This window comes from Microcebus murinus, chromosome 6 (genome assembly GCF_040939455.1).
Source record: "Microcebus murinus isolate Inina chromosome 6, M.murinus_Inina_mat1.0, whole genome shotgun sequence".
Lineage (NCBI taxonomy): Eukaryota > Metazoa > Chordata > Mammalia > Primates > Cheirogaleidae > Microcebus > Microcebus murinus.
Window position 1 is genome coordinate 73,130,101 of NC_134109.1, and position 25,692 is coordinate 73,155,792.

The following is a 25,692-nucleotide window of genomic DNA, read 5'->3' on the forward strand; positions in this document are numbered from 1 at the left end:
TCTGCTTGGGAACCCTTTGGCATGATGGTTAGTATAGTTGGTTTTTGCAGTAGTCATTTGGTATTGTGGGAAAGTGTATGTTGACTTCCTTATTTTTGCCTCCTTAGAATTGCTTTCTTTATTTTTTAAATTTCAGAATATTACAGGGGTGCAAACATTTTGGTTACATGAACAGTTTGAGTCAAAGTTATAAGTGTGTCCATCACCCAGATAGTGTGCATTGTACCTGTTAGGTGTGAATTTATCCATCCCCTCCTCCCTTCTCCCACCTGCTTGATTTCCATTGAATTTTACTACCATATGTACACGTGAGTGTTGATCATTTAGTTCCAATTTAATAGTGAGCCATCTTGGAATTGAAATGAGTCTTTTGGTTACTGGTGAATATCAAAGGATGTAATGGTTTTTCAGCACAGAGAATCCTACATTTTAAAATTTGGTTGGTTGTGTGTTCTCTAACTGGCTTTGGCTATTTCAGTCTTCTTTTAAGGCCAGTTAAAAGTAGTCATTGATTGTATCTTAGTAGCTTTCCACTGAAGACTTCATGTGTGTTTTGCAGAATTCTTTGAAATTTATATTTTTATAGAGACAGTGGGCTCAAGTAGCAAAGCTCACTCAGGATGATGACAGGCAGGTCTAACGTGCCATTCTGTCAAATGGAGGAGTTCTAAAGAGGTTTTTAGGGCTCAATTCCCACATCATTTATTCACTCTGATCTTGAGATGCAAAGTCTTGAGTACTGAGTGTTTGTAGTCAGCATGTAGTACACAAGCCACTCCTGGCCCATAGTCACCACTGCAGATCTTTAGCTTCCTAAAGCAGTTTGTGTCAGTTGGCTTGGAAGAGAGAGTAGAGAGAAAATGGGGAGGTCATAACATTTTTTGGACTCTGAAATAAAAAAGTTTGAAAATTTCTGTATTGCTTTATATATTTAGTTTATGTTATGTTCTAACTAATGTAATCTTTTAGTAATAAAAATTTCCCTTAAGAATCTTAAAGACTGTTAAAATGATATTCTACCTAAGTTTGAAAACCATAGTCTCAGTCACTGACTTGTGAAAGCGAGACTTGCTTATCATTTTCCGGTGTCAGGAAATATTGTTCCTCCTAACCTGAAGGGTTCAGGAAACCAGAATGATTTTAGTTCCTTAATTCAGTTTGTGTTTTTAATGTCTAGAAACAAGGTAGATTTAGTAAAGTTTATAGTCTTTGAATTCGCTCATCCTTGAGTAATCAAAAGTTCTTTTGTGTAGATATTACAGATTGGTTCCCACACTTAAGTGTTTTCAATTTCTTAACAAATTTTACACTGTTACGTAAACTGTGTTAAAATTATAGTTTGAAATAAAAAATAACTTATAATTTCCTCTTCCTCCAAATTCTAATTATAGTTTTAGTTTTTATCTATTATGCTGTATTTAGTTTGTAAAAATATCAGGAAAAAACTATACCTATTAATGTTTTTCGTATTGTAATTGTCATTAGGTTAAGTTAGAGTTAAGTGTTGTTAGACTTGTGACTTACATGTTATAGAGTTGTATTTTTACTCTTTTAAAATGTGGACTTATTTCAGTAATGTATTACACTTGCAGAACAGTATCCTTGCCCAGGTTGCTCTTATTATTTTACCTTTAAGCATTCTTTACAGTCTAGAGTGGTATAGTTTTACACTGTAGGGGTAAAACTAGGCACATTGTCTAGGTAAAATCTATGTTGTTTATGTGGGTACAGAAGTTAAAGTTTGGCTTTCTTATAACACATTCCTTAATGTTTAAATACTCTCTGGTACCTAGATGAAAGGGAAATTAATAGCACAGCCATTAAAGAGCACTTTCCCCTATTCTGTGGAGCCAGCTTCCTGCTTTCCTAGTGACCTACTTTTTCTCTTATTCTGTCTATATTTTTAAAAATTCTTATAATAACTGTCATCATGTTATATATTTTCCCCACCATTAAAGGAAATTGGTTAGAAACATATTACCTTTGGCTTCATAGTATGTGGACACCCTTGTTAGAGTTAGATGTAGATTTTCAAAAGAAACTGTCAAGAAAGTCAAGGACCTAATGACATTTCTTTTTAGGCTGGCTTTAGTATGGAAAAACAACTACTTCCTCTTCTACAATTGACTCTATCCTTAAGTTCATAGTATATTTCAAAATTATGTTTAATATTTTAATATTTACAACTCTTAACTTTTTTTGCCCTTTCTACATCTTTCTTTGGTTGTGATTTTATATGGTAATGTGATTTTAGAATGATTCTCCTTTCCTCACAGTTCCTCCAACATTTCCTCCTGGAGAGAAACTTCCCACCTGAAGTTTCTTTTCTTGTCATTTGCCTTTTACTCATATTCTATCACACAAACAAGGGGCGGCACATGAAGTTTTAAATACTTGTTTCTATCTGTGTTTTAATATTTTCTACTCTTGGCTTTCTGAGTAGATACTTATCTTTCTGCTATCAAAGGAGTTTTTCTTTCATTTTGGCAAGGCTCTATTTGAATTTATAGGATTATCCATTGGTTAAAATCAAGAATCTTAGCACTGTATTAGGTTATGCATGAAGAATGCCTTAAAAATACACAAGCAACTGTGTAGAGTGGATACCTCTGGCAAGTGAGTTATGAAAATAGCATGCAGAGTGGGAATTTTCTTTTACTGAAAATTCAGAAGGGCATGTACAATTTTTTATATTTAGAATGTATCGCTTTTATAATAGCTTTGTGAGTTGTTTTTTTAAGAGGCATAGCATATTAGAGCTGATGATCTCTAGAATCTAATTCTGGTCAAACATCATTTTGTGTTTTTTTTTTTTTTTTTTTTTTTTTTGAGACAGAGTCTCACTTTGTTGCCCAGGCTAGAGTGACTGCCATGGTGTCAGCCTAGCTCACAGCAACCTCAAACTCATGGGCTCAAGCAATCCTGCTGCCTCAGCCTCCTGAATAGCTGGGACTACAGGCATGCCCCACCATGCCTGGCTGATTTTTTCTATATATATTAGTTGGCCAATTAATTTGTCTCTATTTTTAGTAGAGATGGGGTCTTGCTCTTGCACAGGCTGGTTTCGAACTCCTGACCTTGAGCAATCCACCCGCCTCGGCCTTCCAGAGTGCTAGGATTACAGGCGTGAGCCACCGCGCCCGGCCCAAACATCATTTTAATAAATGAGGAAACTAAGGCTTATATAGAGATGGTTATTTATGGATCACATAGTGAGTGGCAAAGCCAAGATGGAAGCTCAGGCCTCCTGACTTCTATACAGTGCTCTTTCTTACATTATTTTGCCTCTGCCATGATGAATATTTTCTGTATTTGCTTAATAGCCATTTAGTTAATTCAAATTGTTTTTAAAATAATAATACCAGAAATAGCAAGGAACATGCTTTTATATGACTTATGTGGACCCTAATATACGTCAACCTTTTATAATTAAAAAAATACTCCCTGAGACTCTAATATGTATGAGGCACTGTAGTATGAATTGTAGGAAATATATAAGTAACCTATAGTTTCTGCCTTTGAGAGCTCATGGTATAGTGGTGAAAATAACCAGAGAGCTTTATCCATTCCTTCACCAGACATTATTATGAGCACTTATTAAAGGTCAGGCCCTGTGCTGGGTGTTAAAGATTCAGGACTGAGAAGCCATTATCTGTTCTAAAGAAAGTTATGATCTAATAGAGAAAGCAAACAAAATTTTGTATAAGGGTAACTATAGAAATATGCAAAAATACAACAAAGGAAAATGATGAACTGAAGCACTGGAAGACTTGATGAGGTAAAATATGGTGAAAGATGTAGAAGGATTAAAGACTGGTCAGACAGTTGAATGGTTTCAGAGATGGCACATTTCCCATATGATGTGGTCTAGTGAATGTGCGTAGCCTTGGAAGCGGGCTTTTAAAGTGGAGTAGAAGTAAAAGCCAGTTGAGTCAAGGAGATATGTATCAACTTTGAGGAGGCATATCAGTCATACATTGGGTGAACTTGGTTTGGATCCTAATATGAACAAAGTAACTATAAAAGACTTTTGAGATAGTTGGGAGAAATTTGAACATATACCTGGTATTAAATAACATTAAGAAATTATTAATTTGCTTAGATATATTTATGACATTGTGGTAATGTAAAAAAAGCTTTTATCTGTAAAGATACATATTGGGCCAGTCATGGTGGCTTATGCCTGTAATCCCAGCACTTTGTGAGGCCGAGCAAGGTGGGAGGATCGCTTGAACCCAGGAGTTTGAGACAGTCTGGGTACATAGTGAGACCCCATCTCTGCAAAAAAAATTTTTAAAAAATTAGCCAGGCATAATGGCCCCCGCCTATAGTCCTTGCTACTCTGGAGGCTGAGCCAGGAGGATCGCTTGAGCCCAGGAATTCAGCCTAGGCCATGGACCTAGACCCTGTCTCAAATAAATAAGTATCAATAACTAGTAAGTACAGTGATTGCCTCAACTTCTTGTCTTTGATTGTCTCTTCTTATGTCCTCACTAACTCTTTCCACTGTGACCCCAAATTCTTTTCCTCTGAGTGGCATGTTTTTTGATTCCAGATTTTCATAAATTTTGATATTACCTTTACTGGAATGTAAGGAAACAAAAAAAGGAAGGCACTCTTGGAAACCTGGGAACCTTATGAAAGTCATGCTTTCCCATCTGAAGGCTGTTAGAATAAGGGAAATATTCTAATGGTGATAGTTAAGGCAACTTAGGATGACCTACGAGGACGATATATATATATATTTTTTGAGACAGAGTCTTGCTTTGTTGCTCAGGCTAGAGTGAGTGCCGTGGTGTCAGTCTAGCTCACAGCAACCTCAAACTGCTGGGCTCAAGTGATCCTTCTGCCTCAGCCTCCCGAGTAGCTGCGACTACAAGCATGCGCCACCATGCCTGGCTAATTTTTTCTCTATATATTAGTTGGCCAATTAATTTCTTTGTATTTATAGTAGAGACGGGTCTGGCTCTTGCTCAGGCTGGTTTCGAACTCCTGACCTCGAGCAATCCACCCGCCTCGGCCTCCCAGAGTGCTAGGATTACAGGCATGAGCCACTGCGCCCGGCCTGAGGACAATATTATGCTGTAAGTTTTTGGATCATGGCTATTTCGTCTTTTGCCTCTTGTGTCTAATATATACTTCTGGACTACCAAGAATTTTGTGTAAATTCTAAAAAGGCGCCCCTTTGTGCGCTGAGCCATTATGGTTCTAAGTTCATGACTTCACTGGAGAAGGGCAAGCTGGATTTCAGCTCCCTCTCCTTTCCCTTTTGGCCTGATACCTTTGTGCATAATCTCCACAACTGCACCTGGTGAGTTTGTTGATTCAGAATAATGCAAATTATATTAAGTTTTTAGTGATATGTGTTTCTTTGCAGTAGGTATAAAAGTTTTGATAGCTATATGGTAGGAATTATGAAAGCATTTAATTACATGAAAGCAAATTATTCATGTTTTGTGAATGTTAAAACAATGTATTATTTTAATGAAGTTTTGTAAGTTTTACAAGTGAATGGAAAAACAAGAAAATACTCTCTATTAAAACCCTGCGATTAGTGCTTTGGTGTATTTTGTAGAATCTCAACAGTTACATTTGAAGGTATGAGCACAAAATTGCAGAATGTTATTTTATGTTATGTTATGTATGTTATGTTATGTTATGTTTTATGTTATATTATGTTAGAGATAGAGTTTCGCTTTGTTGCCCAGTTTAGAGTGAGTGCCATGGTGTCAGCCTAGCTCACAGCAACCTCAAACTCCTGGGCTCAAGCAATCCTCCTGCCTCAGCCTCCCAAGTAGCTGGGACTACAGGCATGTGCCACCATGCCTGGCTAATTTTTTCTATATATATTAGTTGGCCAATTAATTTCTTTCTATTTATAGTAGAGACGGGGGTCTCACTCTTGCTCAGGATGGTTTCGAACTCCTGACCTCGAGCAATCCGCCCACCTCGGCCTCCCAGAGTGCTAGGATTACAGGCATGAGCCACCGCGCCTGGCCAGAATGTTAAAAGAAATATATTCACACACATAGAGCATCTTGCCTTAACTGCAAAAGTGCAATAAATGCTTAATAGGAAATATTATTACCATAGTTGCTCAGTTCTAGGTGTGTATATTTGCCTATTTTAACATTTCTGATACTCAGGTGCATTTTACTTTTAAATAATTTTTAAGTTACTGTTAAATCATTGGTGAAACTTACAGTTAACAAAATTTCAGGATCAATTCAATAATGTAAATAAATCAATCTGAAGGCTACACAAAACCTGAAATTTTGAGTTATCTTTGGATGTCTTAATTGAAAAAAAATGTAATGGCTGTAGTTTTTTTCTCCTTAAAATTGCAGAGTTTTTGCTTGCTTGTTTGTTTTTTAGAGACAGGTTCTCACTGTGTCACCCAGGCGCTTGAAAGTGCTGTAGTGGGCTATAGCACACTGCAGCCTTGAACTCCTGGACTCATGCCATCCTTCCACCTCAGCCTCCCAAGTAGGTAGGACTACAGGTGCATGCCACCATGCCTGGATAATTTTATTTTTTGTAGAGATGGGCCCTTGCTATATTGGCCAGGTAAGTCTTTCACCTTGGCCTCACAAAGTACTGGGATTACAGACTTGAGCCACCTCACCAAGCCAAAATTGCAGTTTTTGTAGTTGAAAAGTGCAGAAATAGGCCAGGCGCGGTGGCTAATGCCTAGCACTCTGGGAGGCTGAGGCAGGTGGATTGCTCGAGGTCAGGAGTTCGAAACCAGCCTGAGCAAGACCCCTTTCTAAAAATAGAAAGAAATTAATTGACCAACTAAAAATATATATACAAAATTAGCCGGGCATGGTGGCGCATGCCTGTAGTCCCAGCTACTCAGGAGGCTGAGGCAGTAAGAGCACTTGAGCCCAGGAGATTGAGGTTGCTGTGAGCTAGGCTGACGCCACGGCACTCCCTCTAGCCTGGGCAACAAAGTGAGACTCTGTCTCAGAAAAAAAAAAAAAAAAGAAAGAAAGAAAAGTGCAGAAATAAAAAACAAAAGCCATATTATTAGGAAATGACAAGTATGTTTAGGTCTTAATCCTAATTTTAGTCTTTTTTTTTTTTAATTTTCTGTTATTTTAGCTCAGAGCTGGGTTTGAGTCTCCAGTTTCCTAGCTAAATTAACCAGTGGCAGCTTTTGATTTGCCTTTTTTATTACTGCACTGCTAATCCTTGTTTATATTTCTAGTGGCTTTGAGAAATCCATGCAAAAAATTCAATTGATAGTATTTATCTGTTTACAGTCATAACCATTTAGTAAATAATTTTAATTTTGGGCAGAGTGGTACCTGAATTTCCCCCATTTTACCAGATGGGTCTGTTATTACTTTGGGGTAAAGCTATTTTTTTTTTTTTGCTAGTTAAAAAAAACACAAAACACTAATAAGTTAAAAACTTATTAAAATGTTTTATTTTTAATTATTATGGGTACATAATAGTTGTATATATTTATAGAGTATGTGTGAAGTTAAAAACTCTTTTGTATACATGTACATTTTCACTTTGAGGAGCTATGAGAAATTGAATCCAACTGAAATTTACCTTTATTCTATTTTGAGAACATTTGCATTTATCATATTTAAACTTTTATTTTACAGCCAGAAATGATACTTATTTTCACAACTGGCTAATTTACATCCTAAAATGCATGCAAAAGATTATGCTCTGTTGATTTATTTTTTTCTATTGTAACAGTGTACTGTATTGCAAATAAAATTTTAAGAATTGATAAAAAATATTCTTCCCCGACTGTTAGATAAGGATCTTTCTTCTCCTTAAAAGTTATTCATTTTGATATTTTTTCATTTAAAAATAGTCATTTTCCTTTATGCTAAGATAAAATTTTTCATATCTGGGAGAAAACTGCAGCTGATAAGTAACCTGATCAAGGTTATACTAGTAATGAATTGAAGAATAGTGATTTGAACCTAGGCATGTGTTATCCTAAAACCAGTATTTTTATCATTACACTGTACCTTCTCTGATATACTAATAGAGGTTAGCCCTATTGAAACATTTATTAAGTTGCAGTTATATAGCAGATTAGAGAAAGCATAAAAGAAATGCAGTTTTTATGTTCTGTGGACATTGTTGCAATTATTTTGGCTGGCACTGGGAGCATGAAAGGAAATGGTTTTTAAAAAAAGGTAATAAAATGGCATGATCTCTCAATAACTTAGATTCTGTGTTTCTAAAAGAAAATCTGACATAACGATGTGTATTTCATTGTCTTTTACGCAAGTTATGTGCAAATGCCTAGGGCAGCATAGTAGTATTGAGTTACATCAACAGTTATTGATTTAGTTCCATTAGTCCATCTGTCCTAAGTTAATGAAGATGCATTTTTTTTTTTTTTTTTGAGACAGAGTCTCACTTTGTTGCCCAGGCTAGAGTGACTGCCATGGCGTCAGCCTAGCTCACAGCAACCTCAAACTCCTGGGCTCAAGCAATCCTGCTGCCTCAGCCTCCCAAGTAGCTGGGACTACAGGCATGCACCACCATGCTAATTTTTTCTCTATATATTAGTTGGCCAATTAATTTCTTTCTATTTATAATAGACGTGTTCTTGCTCTTGCTCGGGCTAGGCTGGTTTCGAACTCCTGACCTTGAGCAATCCACCTGCCTCGGCCTCTTTTTATTTGAGACAGAGTCTCATTTTGTTGCTCAGGCTAGAGTGAGTGCTGTGGTGTTGGCCTAGCTCACAGCAATCTCAAACTCCTGGGCTCAAGCAATCCTGCTGCCTTAGCCTTCCGAGTAGCTGGGACTACAGGCATGTGCCACCATGCCTGGTTAATTTTTTTTTCTATATATATATATTAGTTGGCCAATTAATTTCTTTCTATTGATAGTAGAGAAGGGGTCTCGCTCTTGCTCAGGCTGGTTTCGAACTCCTGACCTCAAGCAATCCGCCTGTCTCAGCCTCCCAGAGTGCTAGGATTACAGGCGTGAGCCACCACGCCCGGCCAAGATGCATATTTTGATCCAAGTCTCAATAGATCTATTTTAAAATGGAGTTTTGTTTCAGGGGAGGAAAGAAAAGCAGTGACTTATAAAAACATTTGTTCTCTGAGGTAAAAATTAAATTAACAGGGAAATTTTGTTTTGGATTGTGGTTTTCATTTTCCTTTACTTGCATTTTTAGAAATATGTCCTTAGTTTTGACAATATGTTGCTTAATGTTAGGTTTATTTTTTATACACAGTTTTTATGTTGACTAGAAGGCCATTTTTAATCTAGTAAGTATTTCATAATAGAAGAATGAAATGGCATACATCAGAAATGAAACCCTGGGTGAATTACCAAGTAGTCCATGCTCATAGCTGCCAGTACTGCCTCTTTGGTTGGTGCTTCTTGGGCCCTATCCTACCTAGGCTGCAATGACATTAGACTAATGAAAGAGATGGCAGCCTTTTATAAAGAGTTGTGATATGGTGAAAGAGGTAAACAGTGGAAGCTGAGGACCTCCTTAAGTATCAATATTTGAGTCAGCAGCCAAAATGGCCGAAGTAGCTATCAGATTAGCTAGCCATCAACTATTCATCTGCATCCTCTCTGCTAGTGAAGATTCACAGCTTTAGGTCCCCCAAAAAGTAGCTGGTCAAGGTGATGGATTGTTGTGTTCTTAAGGTTCGTTCTTTGCTTATGGAGAATTGTACTTACAGTCCTAGTTTTATATTGCCTCTGATTCTACAGTTAATTGGATAACAAAACTGTGAGGTCCTTGAGGGCAGGAATAGTTTCTTGCTCTCCATTTCATTCCTATTTCCTGACACATAGTAGGCACTCAAATATGATTGAGTAAATGAATGATTTTTTCAGCCTTGATAAAGTATGAGATTTTCCTGATGCTTTCCGTTGAAAAACTCTTTGCCCTTCTTATAGTGTAATATTATGAATCCATCAGGAAATAATGTCTTTTACATATTTATTATCTTTTAGTTTTTAGTCCCTGAGTTCATTGTATATTCACCACTGATATCATTTCATAAAAATCCATTTTCATAGACAATTTCATTTAATTTTGAGATTGAATTTCGTCTAATTCTGAGATTTGGACATTTTAAGTAGTAAGTCCTTACCATTCCATGATAGTTGGTCTTTACCAAAGTAATTGATTCATTCATTTAATTCTTAATATAATTGTATATGTAGTAAGGGAAAATTTAAAATCTGTGATCATTTTGATATTTTTAGCTAATATTTACTGTCTCAGTAGCAGAGGGATAAAGGGTTTGCTGAATATGATAAATAAATGAGTATATATCTCTTTTATTTAAGAATGAGAGTTTACCTTTCAGGCTCCAGCCATAGCAGTAACTCTAAATTTAAGGTAGTGAACTGCTCGATCTCTTGTAAGATGTTTACAACATTCTCTTCTAACGCAGAACTGTTCAGAGTGTAATATGCAAATAGTGCTAGCTATGAGTTGTTATTACATGTCTGTGAGGAGATAAGTTCAGAAGTTGAGAGCTGGGCACAGGGGTTCACACCTGTAATCTTAGCACCTTGAGAGGGTAAAGCTAAGGATTGCTTGAGGCTAGGAGTTCAGACCAACCTGGGTAACATAGTGAGGCTCTATCTCTAAAAAAAAAAAAAAAAAATAGGAGAAATAAGCCAGGCATGGGGCATGGTGGCACGTACCTGTAGTCCCAGCTGCTCAGGAAACTGAGGTAGGAGGATTGCTTGAGCTCAGGAGTTTGAGGCTGCAGTGAGCTATGATTGAGCCACTACACGCTAGCTTGGGCTAGAGTGAGACCACATCTTTTTTTTTTTTTCCCAGCATATTATGGGGGTACAGATTTTTTTTTTTTTTTTGGAGACAGAGTCTCACTCTGTTGCCCTGGCTAGAGTGTAGTGGTGTCATCATAGCTCACTGCAACCTCAAACTCCTGGACTCAAGCAATCCTCCTGCCTCAGCCTCCCGAGTAGCTGGGACTACAGGCATGTGCCACCATGCCCAGCTAATTTTTTCTGTATGTATTACTTGGCCAATTAATTTCTTTCTATTTTTATTAGAGATGGGGGTCTCACTCTTGCTCAGGCTGGTCTCGAACTCCTGACCTTGAGCGCTCCTCCCACCATGGCCTCCCAGAGTGCTAGGATTACAGGTGTGAGCCACTGCACCTGGCCAATTTTATATATATATATATATATATATTTTTTTTTTAGTTGTCCAGCTAATTTCTTTATATATATATATGTGTGTGTGTATATATATATATATATGTATTTTCTTTTTTTTTAGTGGAGATGGGGTCTCACTCTTGCTCAGGCTGGTCTCAAACTCCTGAGCTCAAACAACCCTCCTGCCTCAGCCTCCCAGAGTTTTAGGATTATAGGTTTGAGCCACCATACCCAGCAGCCATGAATTTTTTAAAACTATAAAAATATAGATATTTTATACCTGTATGATGACTCTCATTTCAAACAACTTTCAAGACTCTAAAATCAAAGTACAAGTAAAGCATTTATGCACCTCCCTAAATTATATGTGAAACAGAATTTGACCCTTAAGTGATTTTCTTTATACTCAGATCCAGAGATCTTTAGGTTTCAGTGAACTTCATTTCATTGTATTTTTTCCAACATTTTATTACAAAAAGTTTTAAACATACAGAAAATTTGAAAGAATTGTATAGTGAACAAGTGTATCCTTATCCCCTAGATGCTAAAATTAACATTTTGCAATATTTGTTTTATCCCATATTTATTCCTCTATTAATCGGTCTATTTTTGAATCATTTCCAAGTAAGTTGCAGACATCAGTAAGCTTCACCCCTAAACATTTCAGTATGCATATAATTAATGTGTTATATATAATTTATAATGCATAGTATTTTTTTTTCTTGAGACAGAGTCTCGCTTTGTTGCCCAAGCTAGAGTGAGTGCCGTGGCATCAGCCTAGCTCACAGCAACCTCAAACTCCTGGGCTTAAGCGATCCTACTGCCTCAGCCTCCCGAATAGCTGGGGACTACAGGCATGTCCCACCATGCCTGGCTAATTTTTTCTATATATATTAGTTGGCCAATTAATTTCTATGGATAGTAGAGACGGGGTCTTGCTCTTGCTCAGGCTGGTTTTGAACTCCTGACCTCGAGCAGTCCGCCCACCTTGGCCTCCCAGAGTTTATGCTTAATATTTTTGAGATTCATCCATGTTGAGTGTTTAATCTATTAATGTATACCTAGGTTGTTTCCTGTTTGGCCTCTTATGAATAAAGCTGGTGTATATATATATATATGTTTGAATTTTTTGTGAACTTATGCTTTTATTTCTCTTGGGTAAGAATTACCAGAACTCCTTCTAAAGTGATGTCTTTCTAAAGTGATTGTGACATTTTCTACTCCTACCACTATTTGCCTACCATCTTTGCCAACAATCTTTTTTTTTTTTTCTTTTTTTTTTGACCACAAACCACCTGAGAATTTGCCAACAATCTTTTAAATTGTTATTTTAATTTGCATTTCCCTAATGACCAATGATGTCGAGCACTTTTTCAAGTGCTTTTAGCTATTTGTATATCTTCCTCTGTCAATTGTCTGTTTAAATTGTTTGCCTGTTTTATATTGAGTTGTTTATTGTTTTATTATTGAGTTGTAGGGGATTTTTATGTATTTTTCAGGTATATGTTTTGTGAATATTTTCTTCCAGCCTGTGACTTGCCTATTCATTTTTATAATGGTGTCAGTTCATTGTATTTTTTGAGCATTTTATTATGAAAATTTTCCACCATAAAGTTAAAAGACTTTTATAGTGAACACCTGTACACCCACCACCCACATTCTATCATTAACATTTATTATACTTGGTCTTTTATGCATCTTCCATCTATTCTGTTATATGCATTTTGTGGTAAATTGTAGACATCAATTCACTTCTCCCAAATACTTCAAAATGCGTATTTTTAATTAGTATTCAGTATTTTCAGATTTCCTCATTTTGAGGTAAACTTTTCATATAATGAAATGTGAACCTTGTTTGAGTTTTGACAAATGTATGTACCTGTGGAACCCTTTAGGGTTCTATCAGGATGTAGTATATTAACATCACTCCAGGCAATTCTCATGCCTGGTCCCAGCTAATCTCCACCTCTATACCCCCAGAGGCTACATTGTGCTGATTTTTTTCCACCATAGATAAAAGTTTTACCTGTTCTTAAACTTTGTAACAGTGGATTCTCATGTTATGTACTCTTTTGTTTAAAGCTTCTTTATCCTAGCATAATGTTTTTGAGATTCTCCCTGTTGTTGAATATATCAGTAGTTCATTCCTTTTTATTGCTGAATAGTAATCCTTTGTATGACTGTATCACACTTTGTTTATTCATTCTCTTGTGCATGTGCACCTGGGGTGTTTCCAGTTTAGGGATGTTGGGAATAAATTATGAACATTTTTGTACAAGTCCTTCTATAGGAATATATAGGAATTTCATTTTTAGAGATAAATACCTAGGAGTGGAATTGCCAGATTATAGGGAAAATGCCAGAACCTTTTCCACAATGGTAGTACTAATTTACACCAACAGTATATGAAAGTTCTTTTTGTTCTACATTCTCACCAAATTTGGTGGTGTTGGTTTTATTGATTTTCGCCATCTTGGTGAGTGTGTAGTGGTACCTCATTGTGAAGAGTGTATTGTACTTTAAATAGCTATTTCTTTCTTTCTTGAGACAGAGTCTCACTTTGTTGCCCAGGCTAGAGTGAGTGCCATGGCGTCAGCCTAGCTCACAGCAACCTCAGACTCCTGGGCTCAAGCAATCCTCTTGCCTCAGCCTCCCGAGTAGCTGGGACTACAGACATGCGCCACCATGCCCGGCTGATTCTTTCTATATATATATTAGTTGGCCAAGTAATTTCTTTCTATTTATAGTAGAGACGGGGTCTCGCTCTTCAGGCTGGTTTCGAACTCCTGACCTCGAGCAATCCGCCCGCCTCGGCCTCCCAGAGTGCTGGGATTACAGGCATGAGCCACCATGCCCGGCCCTAAATAGCTATTTCTTATATCCCACCTTCTTTATCTAATCACTCCTGATGCACATCACTCATACACCTTAGCTTTACCCATTCCCCAGCCTTTTCTGTTAGGCATTCTTAACAACAAAGGCCTTATATTACATCATCAACATGGAAATTGGAGAGTGAGTGAGTGCCTGAGTTAAAAAAAAGGAAATTAATGAACTAACACAGGGCTCAGTTTATTGAATACTCATACTGTATACTCATACTGAACTAACACAGGGCTCAGTTTATTGAATACTCATACTGTATACTCATACTGTATAGTTAAAGCCAGAAACTGAGAATTTGATGTAAGCAGTTATAAAATATACTAAGAACTAAGTATGTTATTTTAACTGTGTGCTAAAAGGAACCACACACTTCTTAATTAGAAGGATTTCCTTTTTTTTTTTTTTAATCCCCCTAAATGTTTTCCAGGATGGATTTTTTTTCCTTTGAAACAAGACATTTAGCCTCTCTGTATAATATAAAATATTCTGAAGTCTTTCCTTTAAAAATATTTTGTTCTTTTAAATGAATTTATACTTTTGGGAAAGTTAATTTCTCTTCTTGGATGTCTTGGTATACACTATAATGTCTAAAACTATGCGTGTATAAAACATGTAGGTGTTCATTAAATAGTTGTTGAATGTTCCCACCTGAGAGATAAGAAAAAACTTTTACTGATTTGTATGACTTTTTTTCACATGCTTTGAAATAAAGCAACAACAGAGGCTTACTAATAGTATATCTTTCATTTTCTAAGTTAACTGTTCCCTAGTCTTGCTTGTGTGAAATATGAGGGCAGAGGTTGAGATCATGACATGCACATAGGGATGGCGGTAACTTCAGTGAAGGAAACATAAATGGGGAAGCACACAGTGGGCTTCAGTTCACTGGGAATTCTGCCCAGTCTCCAGCTTGTAGCAGCTCTGGGAAAGCAGCCTGAACAGTCCTTGGGGTTCGTCAGGTTAATAACAATAAGCAAGGGTGGAGTGCTTAATCCTTTTAAGTGAATGATAAACACTGTGGAAGGCGTGTCTCTGAGCACCCACTCCCTCGGGGCTGTAGGTCACGTGAGCTTAAAGTACTTCCCGGATTCCCAGCCTCTGTCTCCAGCAGGTAGTGATCAGAGTCTGAAAGGCGGACAGCAAGGAAGAGAGGTAGGCAGGGAAAACAGTTTGGAAGGAAGTTTAAACACAAGAGCAAAGTATTTCTAACCGTAACAATGCCACACTTCACTGTGACTAAGGTAGAGGACCCAGAGGAGGGGGCATCAGCTTCAGTCTCCCAAGAGCCTAGTTTAGCAGAAATAAAAGCCCGGATTCAGGATTCAGATGAACCAGGTAAGTACTCGGGAGCTTTTATAACCTATAAAGTTTTTCGTGAGAATAATGGTAATTAAAATATCAAAATTAAAAATGTCTTCTGGATGAAGAGCAGTGTTGTGGCTGATGTGTTTTTCAATCAATTGCTTCATTTCTCTGTATATCTGATAACTTCTCTTTTTTCTCACACTGATTTTTCCCCACAATGAGTTCTGTGTTCATTATCAGCAGGTGAAATTGAGTCGGTGGCAATGTATGAAAAGAGTTTTCAAGCAAAAAGAAAGGCACAGTAAAAGTCAATTTATGTGGAATTTAGAATTAACTTTTTTCTCACAGTTTAGATTGTATCTGGAAAAGACTCTAAACCCAACTAGTGGATGGCATTTAAAATTATCAGTTTATGTAATGTTATATAAAAGAGCATGGTTCAGTAGTTTTGTACCATGGACTTTGTACTTGTGACTTCTCAAGTTATTCAGTATTTTGCCTCAGTTTACCAGCTAAATAGTAATTTAGTAGTAAATGGTCTAAGAATTCTTTGATGACAACACAAAAGTACAGTAGATGGTCATTATGGTGACTAGCATAGCATCAGGTTTAATAAAATTATTTGATGAATGTGTGATTATCTCTATTATTTTCTTTAAATGGTAACAGTTACACTTGCTAGGGGAATTGTGGTTTAAATTTTTAAACAGCAATTAAAATCTTAGTTAATATTATGGTATTAAATATAGTCATAGTTTGAAGCCCCTTATTTTTTAAGTCTATAAATTGTCAGCACCTTCTATAGTATGTAAATTAAGTCTAAGGGAATAAACTCTCATAATTCCTTTTAATCCTGTGATTCCATGATTCTAACTTTTCCCTATAGCATGTAACACATTGCAATTCCTTGCTGTAAACAGCTGTTGATCATCTCTTTTTCTTAAACCATTCAAGAATTTTTAAGAATCTTTAACCTGTTTGAAGAGACTATAAAGAAAAATGTTCCTTTTATTTGTGTTTCTTTTAGTGAGAGAATTTATTAGGTGAAGATCAGAAAGAAGGTTTTATGTAAACTTTTGTCTTCAAAGTTATTTTCATTTTCCTGAATATTCAGGGTGACTAGAAGTTGAAAGCAAATTTAACCTACTTTGAACTTGAACCTGATTCTCTACAACTTCACATAGGGGTTAGGTTCTCTCTCAGGCCTTTGTGTATTTGAAGCTGCGCTTTCTTAAATTGCTTATGTTTGCCACCCTTAGATTTTAATCTCCTTAGGTTTTTGTCCTTGTTTTTGTATTCCTAAATTTCACAGAATGCAAACAAATGAAGTCCATCTGTACATCATTCTACTTCTCATTGTTTTCTTATTTCCTTTCTCTACCATCTCTATTTTATTATTTCATCTTTACTAGTCCCATTAGAACAGAGTGTTAAAATCATTAGCAACCACTTGTAAAAGCCATAAACATTTTGATAGTACCCAACTTTGTAATGAGTGACATTATTAGGCTTAATTTATTTTCTTCCATAGTAATTGCTTTCAACAAGGAAGATGTGACAGATATAATCTAACTTGAATTTAATAAGGCATTTTATTTCGGCATTTTCCAAAACAGCCCAGAAAGTATCCACTTGAATAAACTATTGCTTGGCAAATGAATAACTGCTGGTAATGTATTATCTAAATTGCACTTACCTTTATTATGTGTTAAATTAGAGGGAATGAAATAGGGGAATATATATGGGAAAAATCTAAAAGTCGTTTTCTTTTTAAACCTAGGAATAAAATATTCTTGAGGGTAGTTTTTTGGGTTTTTTTTGAGCAGTTGCTTGAAATGCAGTAAGTTTTAGTCCCTTGTTTTCCTGAGTTTAAAAAAAAAATCCTAAATTGATTGTGGTTTAGTTGCAAGCACTTCTAACACTAGCCAATTATGTAACCAGCAGCCTTTCTTATTGTTTTCCCTTCTATATTTGTGTGGAGAGAAAATATGTAGTGTCATATAAATTGAACATATTTAGAAAGCAGGTCATCCTTTAAAATGTGTTTTTAAAAGATGAAATTTATTTGAACTACACAGATGAGTAATTTGAGATAAAGTAGAAATATGAATATAGGGATAATCTAAAGTAATTCAAAAATTAAATACAAGCCTACCTTAAAGATATTGTGGGCTCAGTTCCAGACCACTGCAATAAAGCAAATATTGCAATAAAGTGAGTCACTGAATTTTTTCGTTTCCCAGTGCATATAAAAAGTTTTGTTTATACTATGCTTTAGTCTATTAAATGTGCAATAGCATTATGTCTAAAAAACCCAATGTATATACCTTAATTAAAAATGCTTTATTTTTAAAATTTTTGCTTTTTTTTTTTTTTAAGGGATGGGGTCTTCTTGTGTTGCCCAGACTGGCCTCAAATTCCTGAGTTCGTGAGTAGCTGGGGCTACAGGCATGCCCAGCTCACATAACTCTCAAGTGCCCTACAAGTTTTAGAATGGTAAATGAGCATTGGCTTCAACTTCCGGTCACCAGCTGCCTTAGCCCCTAGCAAGATAGTCAGCCTGTCCTTTGAAGCTTTGAAGCCAGGCATTGACTTCTCCTCTCTAGCTACGAAAGTCCTAGATGCCATCTCCTTCCATTAAAAGGCTGTCTCGGCTTGGCGAGGTGGCTCATACCTGTAATACTAGCACTCTGGGAGACCGAGGCAGACGGATCGCTCAAAGTCAGGAGTTTGAAACCAGGCTGAGCAAGAGTGAGACTCTGTCTCTACTAAAAATAGAAAGAAATTAATTGGCCAACTAAAAATATAGAAAAAATTAGCTGGGCATGGTGGCACATGCCTATAGTCCCAGCTACTCGGGAGGCTGAGCCAGAAGGATTGCTTGAGCCCAGGAGTTTGAGGTTGCTGTGAGCGAGGCTTTATAGCCCAGGCAACAGAGTGAGATTCTCTCTCTCAAAAAAAAGGCTGTGTCATCTGCATTGAAAATCTTTTGTTTAGTGTGGTCACCTTCAATAATTATCTTACTTACCTAGATCTTCTAGATTTTCTAGATGTGTAGTCCCCAACCCCTGGGCTATGGCTGATTATCCGTCTGCAACCTGTTAGCAGATGGGCTGTGCATCGCCACCTGAGCTCCACACCCACCTCCTCACCCCCCAACACGCCCCTGGTAAAATTGTCTTCCATGAAACTTAGGAACTGGGCCTCATAGCAGGATGTGAGCAGTGGGCACTGTCCAAGCTCCGCTGGAAAAATTGCCTTCCACGAAACCAGTCCCTGGTGCCGAAAAGGTTGGGGACCGCTGTACTAGATAACTTGCAGCACCTTCTACGTTTACACTTGCTGCTTCACTTCACATTTTATGTGAAGATAGCTTCTTTCCTTAAACCTAATGAACCAACCTCTGCTAACTTCAGTCTTTTCCACAGCTTCTTCACCTCTTTCAGCCTTCACAGAATTGAAGAGAGTCCAGGGGCAGTGGCTCACAGCTGTAATTCCAGCACTTTGGGAGGCCGAGGTATAAGGATCACTGGAGGCCAAGAGTTCGAGACTAGCCTAGGCAACATAGCAAGACCTTGTCTCTACAAAAAAATTAAAAAATTAGCCAGGTATGGTGGTGTATGCCTATAGTCCCAGCTACTCAGGAGGCTTAGGCAGGAAGATGGCTTGAGCCCAGCAGTTTGAGGTTACAGTGATCTCTGATCAGGCCACTGCACTTCAGCCTGGAGAACAGAATGAGACCGGCTCAAAAAAAAAGAATTGAAGAGAGTTAGGGTCTTGCTCTGGATTAGGCTTTGGTTTAAGGGAGTGTTTAAGGGAATGTTGTGGCTGGTTTAATCTTCTACTCAGACTACTAAAACTTTCTCCATTAGGTAATAAGGTTTTTTCGTTTTTTTACCATTTGTGTGTTCATCACTAGAATAGTACTTTTCATTTCCTTCAAGAACTTTTACTTTGCATTCACAACTTGGCTGTTTGGTACAAGAGGTGTAGCTTTCAGCCTCCCTCACTAAGCTCTCAGAATAGGGAAGCCTGAGGAGAGGGAGAGAGAGATGGGGGGGAATAGCTGGTTGGTGGAGCAGTCAGAAAAACATACATTAATGGATTAAATTCACTGTCTTATAGGGGCACAGTTCATGGCACTCCAAAACTATAATAACATCAAAGATCACTGATCACAGATCATCATAACAGATATAGTAATAATGAAAAAGTTAGAAATATTGTAAGAATTACCAAAACGTGATACAGAGACACAAAGTGAGCACATGCTCTTGGGAAAATAAGATCCATAGACTTGCTTGACATAGGGTTGCCACAAACCTTCAATTTGTTTAAAACACAGTATCTGCAAATAAAGCAAGGTATGCCTATTTAGCAGAAGTCTGCTTAATTCTAGTTTTGAAGGGAAAAGCAGAAACTCAGCTTTCCTACCATCCTTCTTGACTGTTTTCTTCCTCCCCATTCCATTTCCCTGCAGCCTGTCCACAGCACTTACCACACACTGTATTGCACTCATCTGTTTACTTGTCTTTTTCCCCCAGCAGACTGATTATATGCTCCTTGAGGACAGAAACCTTGTCAGATCATTATTGTATTTCCAGGTCCTAAGGCAAATGTCTGGCACATAATAAGTAATTCAGTGAATAGACATGCTGTCTGCCTTTTTTATTCACCAAACACATGTTCAGTACAAATATCATGCCAGGTGTTGTACTTTTTTCCTAAGGCTACAAAAAAAAGTATTAGTTCCCCATTAAAGGGAGCAGAGTGGCTTTGGAGCCAGGGACCTGGCTTTAATTTAAATCCCAGTCCTACTAATTATTACTAATTACTAGTAGTGATAAGTCATAATTATTACTCAAGTGACTTTCGCAAGCAATTTAACTTCTGTTAGCCTCACTTTCCTCATTGATAAAGGGAATGGCAGTATCTATTTTACAGGGTTGTTGTGAGGTTACATGGGATAATGTACCATATATAAAGCACTTAATGCATGTGTGACGCAGCACTCGAAAATAAGAACTACCTTTATTTATTACATTGTGATTAGTGGTTGAATAAGGAAAAGAAACAAATGATAATGGAGAGGATAATAATATTGCCTGAAGGGGACCCTGGATAGTTATCTCAGAGGAGAGGAGCAATTCTTGAGGGGAGGTCTTGAGAAGGAGATTATAAGCAATAGGACCAATATAAAAGAATGAGAGAGGTAAGTGCTTATAAGAAACAAAAGTTTAGTGCAGTTAGCACATTGGTCTTCTGGTAAAGAGATAAGACATGAGGCAGAGAAAGATTGAAGCCATTTACTGATTGAGGCCATTTTTTCATCCTCTCCCCACTCTGGGTGCTTATTGCCTTTTTAGAGATAAACTGAGGCCAGAGGCGGTAAGTAACTTGCCTCAGGACACGTGGTGAGTAGCAGAGGCAGTGTTTAAACTTCTCACCACAACATGATCCCAAGTCCTAGCTTTTTACTAATAAAAGAAAGTTACTTTCTTAATGTGTATAAGCCACAGAATTTGATGTGAGCATTATCAAAACTGTGATATTTCTTATTTTTATTTTATTTTATTTTATTTATTTTGAGACAGAGTCTCACTTTGTTGCCCAGGCTAGAGTGAGTGCCATGGCGTCAGCCTAGCTCACAGCAACCTCAAACTCCTGGGCTCAAGCAATCCTGCTGCTTCAGCCTCCCGAGTAGCTGGGACTATAGGCATGTGCCACCATGCCCGGCTCATTTTTTCTTTATATATTAGTTGGCCAATTAATTTCTGTCTGTTTATAGTAGAGATGGGATCTCGCTCTTGCTCAGGCTGGTTTCAAACTCTTGACCTTGAGCGATCCACCCGCCTCAGCCTCCCAGAGTGCTAGGATTACAGGCGTGAGCCACTGTGCCCGGCCAAAACTGTAATATTTTTTATAGGACCAATGTAATAGAGTTTTACTGTTTATTGCATTTACTTAATCAGGTATGAATGTTACATTCACTCATTTATTTTGATATTAAGTTTGTGTAGTATTTTTGTGAAATAATTATTCCCAATTTTCTCCCTTGCTCTTCAGATCTTACAGTGTCTATGAATGTGGCAGATTTAAACTGTTAGACTTGCCTTCATTAGACACAGATGGGAGATTGGAAGATTTCCCCTCCCATTAAAATACGTTTCTAAGGAAATTTTTAGAAATGGACCTATAGCAAAAAAGTAAGGAAACCTGTATTGGTATTGAACAGCATCTGCAAACATTAACTCACAAGTACCACAAACAGTATGAGAGCAAAGTATGAGACAGATTTTTGTTAAATGGAGTTTAAATTTTTATTGAGCATCCGCATAATGTTAGACTTTAAATATTTCTGGTTGTTACTCGGTATGAAAATTTATATTCTTTTATTTTATTTTATTTTTTTTTTTGGAGTAAACCATGCAAATGTAGAAAATTTATATTCTAAAGAAAGTGATTTGGCTACCTTCTTTTATTCATTAACATTAAAATAGGTTGAAATAGATAACTAAAGGGCTTCTGTTGATAAAAATCTTTACTGCAGTGAAGATATAAAGCCTTTTATTTTCCTGTCCTTTTAACTATTCACATGAGGATTTTATCAAATCCAACTAACAGAAATTTAGATCTGCATGTTTTAAAATCTCAGGGTCAAAAGTTTATCTGTAAACTTGGCTCAGTGAGCCATGTTTTTCTGCCTCCCTCCCCTTCACCCCCCCCTCCAGTATTCCGACATTGTCAGAAAGACTAACACCTCCCTGAAATATCTTCCCAGTTCTTTTTACCATGAATTTTACTATATGTAAGACCTTAATATTAAAATGTAAATTTGAGTCTGATTCAGTTTTTTACACATTAAAACTTTGTTTAGATCATGACCCTTCTTTGTCGTATTACACTCTGACAATCTTGAACACTTTGATTTCCCATTTCAATGCTGTTATCACCAGCTTTTTAGAATCTCTCCTTAAATTTTCCTAGTTTAGTGCACCGTCTCTGTACTTTCTGCTACTTTTGTTCCACAAGAGATACACCAGATCGGAACTGATTTAATTCTATAAAGATAAAATCTCTATAAAATAGACATATATGCATATGGCTTAATGTTTTAAAATTCTATAACTAAAGCAACATTTAGAAATATAAAAATATAAAGTGTTATTTTAGCATATTGTAAAATATCCAAAAGATTTTCAAATTTCAGACTGAATTTAGACATGGCATAGATTAAGAAATTGATTGTAAACTGATAAACTTTAAAGAATCTAGCATTTCTTGTTTTGCCAGCTTGAAAGAAGAAACAATTTTATTGGAAAATGTCATCAATATTAGTAAAAATACTAGCTACTATTGTCAAGCATGGTGAGTAGTAAAGCTAGTGTTCAGACCAGGCACTTAACAAATATTGGCTTATTTAATCCTCACAACAATCATGACAGGTAACTGTTGTCACCATTTTAGAGATGAGAAAAGTAAGGTGCCAAGAAATTAGGTAAATTATTTAAGTGGCAGATTTGGAATTCAAAATAAGGCCTATGTGGCTTTAAAGCCTTTTTTCTTTTAGCTACACCGTACTGTCTCTCTATTTTAAATGTACACATAATTATTTATGTTTTTTGAACGAGGCTGCTCTATTTGTTTTTTTGAGACAAAGTCTCACTCTGTTGCCCAGGCTAGAGTGAGTGCTGTGTTGTCAGCCTAGCTCACAGCAACCTCAAACTCCTGGGCTCAAGCAATCCTACTGCCTCAGCCTCCCAAGTAGCTGGGACTACAGGCATGAGCCACCATGCCCGGCTAATTTTTTCTATATATATTAGTTGGCCAATTTCTTTCTATTTATAGTAGAGACAGGGTCTCGCTCTTGCTCAGGCTGGTTTTGAACTCCTGACCTTGAGCAATCGGCCCGCCTTGGCCTCCCAGAGTGCTAGGATTACAGGCGTGAGCCACCGCTCCCGGCTGAGGCTGCTCTATTTTCTCAGTAGTTACTAATTCTTAGACTCTGTTTCTTTTGTCTGGATGGATTTCTCAAAATTAATTGAAAGTTAACTGCTTCCTCTACCTTTTATGTGTTAGATTGCTTTTTTATTTGGTCTATAGAGTTTTTCCAAATGTAGAATATAATTTAGAATGGTGCTAAAAATCGAGAAATCTGAACTTAATGTGACAATCCTTTAATAGCCCTCCATTATTTCCATTTCTAGGAAGATGCACACTTATCAGTGAGACAGAAATAAGAGACTTAGAGACTAGAATTAGTGGTGGAAAAAATGATCATATGGAAGAAGTGAAATAATTGAATTTTAATATAACTTTATATATCACTGAAAGTATGCAATATGAGTTTTTAATGTATTAGGAAAATTATATTTCATCTCATGGGTCTTTTTAAAAAAAGAAACACATGTAGTATTTGTTTTTCCTAGTATTTCTACACTAGTATTTCAGCACTAATGTGCACATATGGAAGTAAAACTCAACAGAAATCAAGCAGATGGCAGGGGGAGGATGGGATGGATAAAATCACACCTGCACACCTAATGGGTACAATGTACACTCTCTGGGTGATGATCACACTTATAACTTTGACACAAATTGTACAAAAGCAATTCATGTAATCAAAACAATTGTACCTCTGTAATATTCTGAAATAAAAATAAGCACAACAAAAAGAAAAAATGAATGAAGCTAGCTAAAACACTAAAGTCTGTTTAGAGAAAAATATTAAATCTAGGTAGAACATAGACATGGCAAAGATTGAATATGGTATATAAATAACTTTAATCCATTCTCAATCCTCCTACAGTGAATTAGATACCCTTATTTCCTTTCCTGTGTTCTTTCCACTGCAACATATAACCCTTTGTGACAAGAGTCTGATGGTTGTATTAGAAACGGTGAACCTGTATAGTAATAGTCGTTTTCAAAAGTCTCTGTCCAGGCCGGGTGTGGTGGCTCATGCCTGTAATCCTACCTCTCTGGGAGGCCAAGGCGGGTGGATTGCTCAAAGTCAGGAGTTGGAAACCAGCCTGAGCAAGAGCAAGACCCCGTCTCTACTATAAACAGAAAGAAATTAATTGGCCAACTAATATATATAGAAAAAATTAGCTGGGCATGGTGGCACATGCCTGTAGTCCCAGCTACTTCGGAGGCTGAGGCAGCAGGATTGCTTGAGCCCAGGAGTTTGAGGTTGCTGTGAGCTAGGCTGACGCCATGGCACTCACTCTAGCCTGGGCAACAAAGTGAGACTCTGTCTCAAAAAAAAAAAAAAAAAGTCTCTGTCCAAGTGTGGTGACTCAAATCTATAATCCCAGCATTTTGGGAGGCCGAGGCAGGAGGATCGCTTGAACCCAGGAGTTTGAGACCCACCTGGGTAATGTAGTAGGACCCCATCTCTACAAAAAAATTTAAAAATTAGCCAGGCATGGTAGCGTGCACCTGTAGTCCTAGCTCCTCAGAAGGATCATTTGAGCCCAGGAGTTTGAGGTTGCAGTGAGCTATGCTTGAGTAGTAGTATTGTACTTCAGCCTAGGTGACAGAGCAAGACCTTGTCTCTGAAAAAAAATCATCCTCATCTTTCCTCACCTCATTGCCTTTGTTCATATATTTTCCTTCATCTGAACTCTCTTCTCTCCTGCTTTCTATTTCCTGCCTACCATTAAAAAAATTAACCACACACCCACATTCAATATCATCCCTTTAAAACCAGGCTCATACTCATTTCCTGCAAGATGACTTGCCTAATCATCTACTCAATCTTTGATTATTCCATTAACTGCTATCTATCAGCAGTCAAATATACTTTGCAATATGTGTTAAATTTACAATAGCATTGTAATTTTATTTTCATCTCCAACTATATTGTGAATTATATGAGGGAGAAGGATAGGATTTTAATATGTTTGAAATTACACATTTTTATTTTTTATTATGGAACATTTCAAACTCAGAAGTTCAGTGGACTTTCTGTTGATATCTCTTACCTGTTGGTGGTGGTCTTTATTTTTAGTTGTTTAGGAATGTCAACTCTTCCCCCTCAGTATTTCTATCTTGAAGTGTAACTGACATAAAATTAACTTACATATATTTAAAAGTGTATAGTTTGATGAGTTGTGTTTTTTTTTTTTTTTTGAGACAGAATCTCGCTCTCTTGCCTGGGCTAGAGTGCCATGGCGTCGGCCTAGCTCACAGCAACCTCCAGCTCCTGGGCTCAAGCAATCCTCCTGCCTCAGCCTCCCAAGTAGCTGGGACCACAGGCACGTGCCACCATGCCTGGCTAATTTTTTCTATTTTTTTTTTTTTTTTAGTTGTTTGGCTAATTTCTTTCTATTTTTAGTAGATACAGGGTCTCGC

General features: G+C 37.1%; 1 protein-coding gene across 3 annotated transcripts in view; it reads left to right on the top strand.

Annotated features, from left to right (window-relative positions):
• SLC12A6 (solute carrier family 12 member 6) overlaps window positions 1-25,692 on the top strand; it is a 96,432-nt gene that overhangs the window by 1,740 nt on the left and 69,000 nt on the right. The window contains exon 1 of one of the 3 annotated variants that reach the window (XM_076004224.1): window positions 12,117-15,366. The exons of the other annotated variants lie outside the window; for them this stretch is intronic. Coding sequence (XP_075860339.1) covers window positions 15,249-15,366 — 118 coding nt within the window. The 5' untranslated portion in view covers window positions 12,117-15,248. Of the gene's footprint in view, window positions 1-12,116; window positions 15,367-25,692 lie in introns of those variants that run through there. 3 annotated transcript variants of the gene reach the window in all.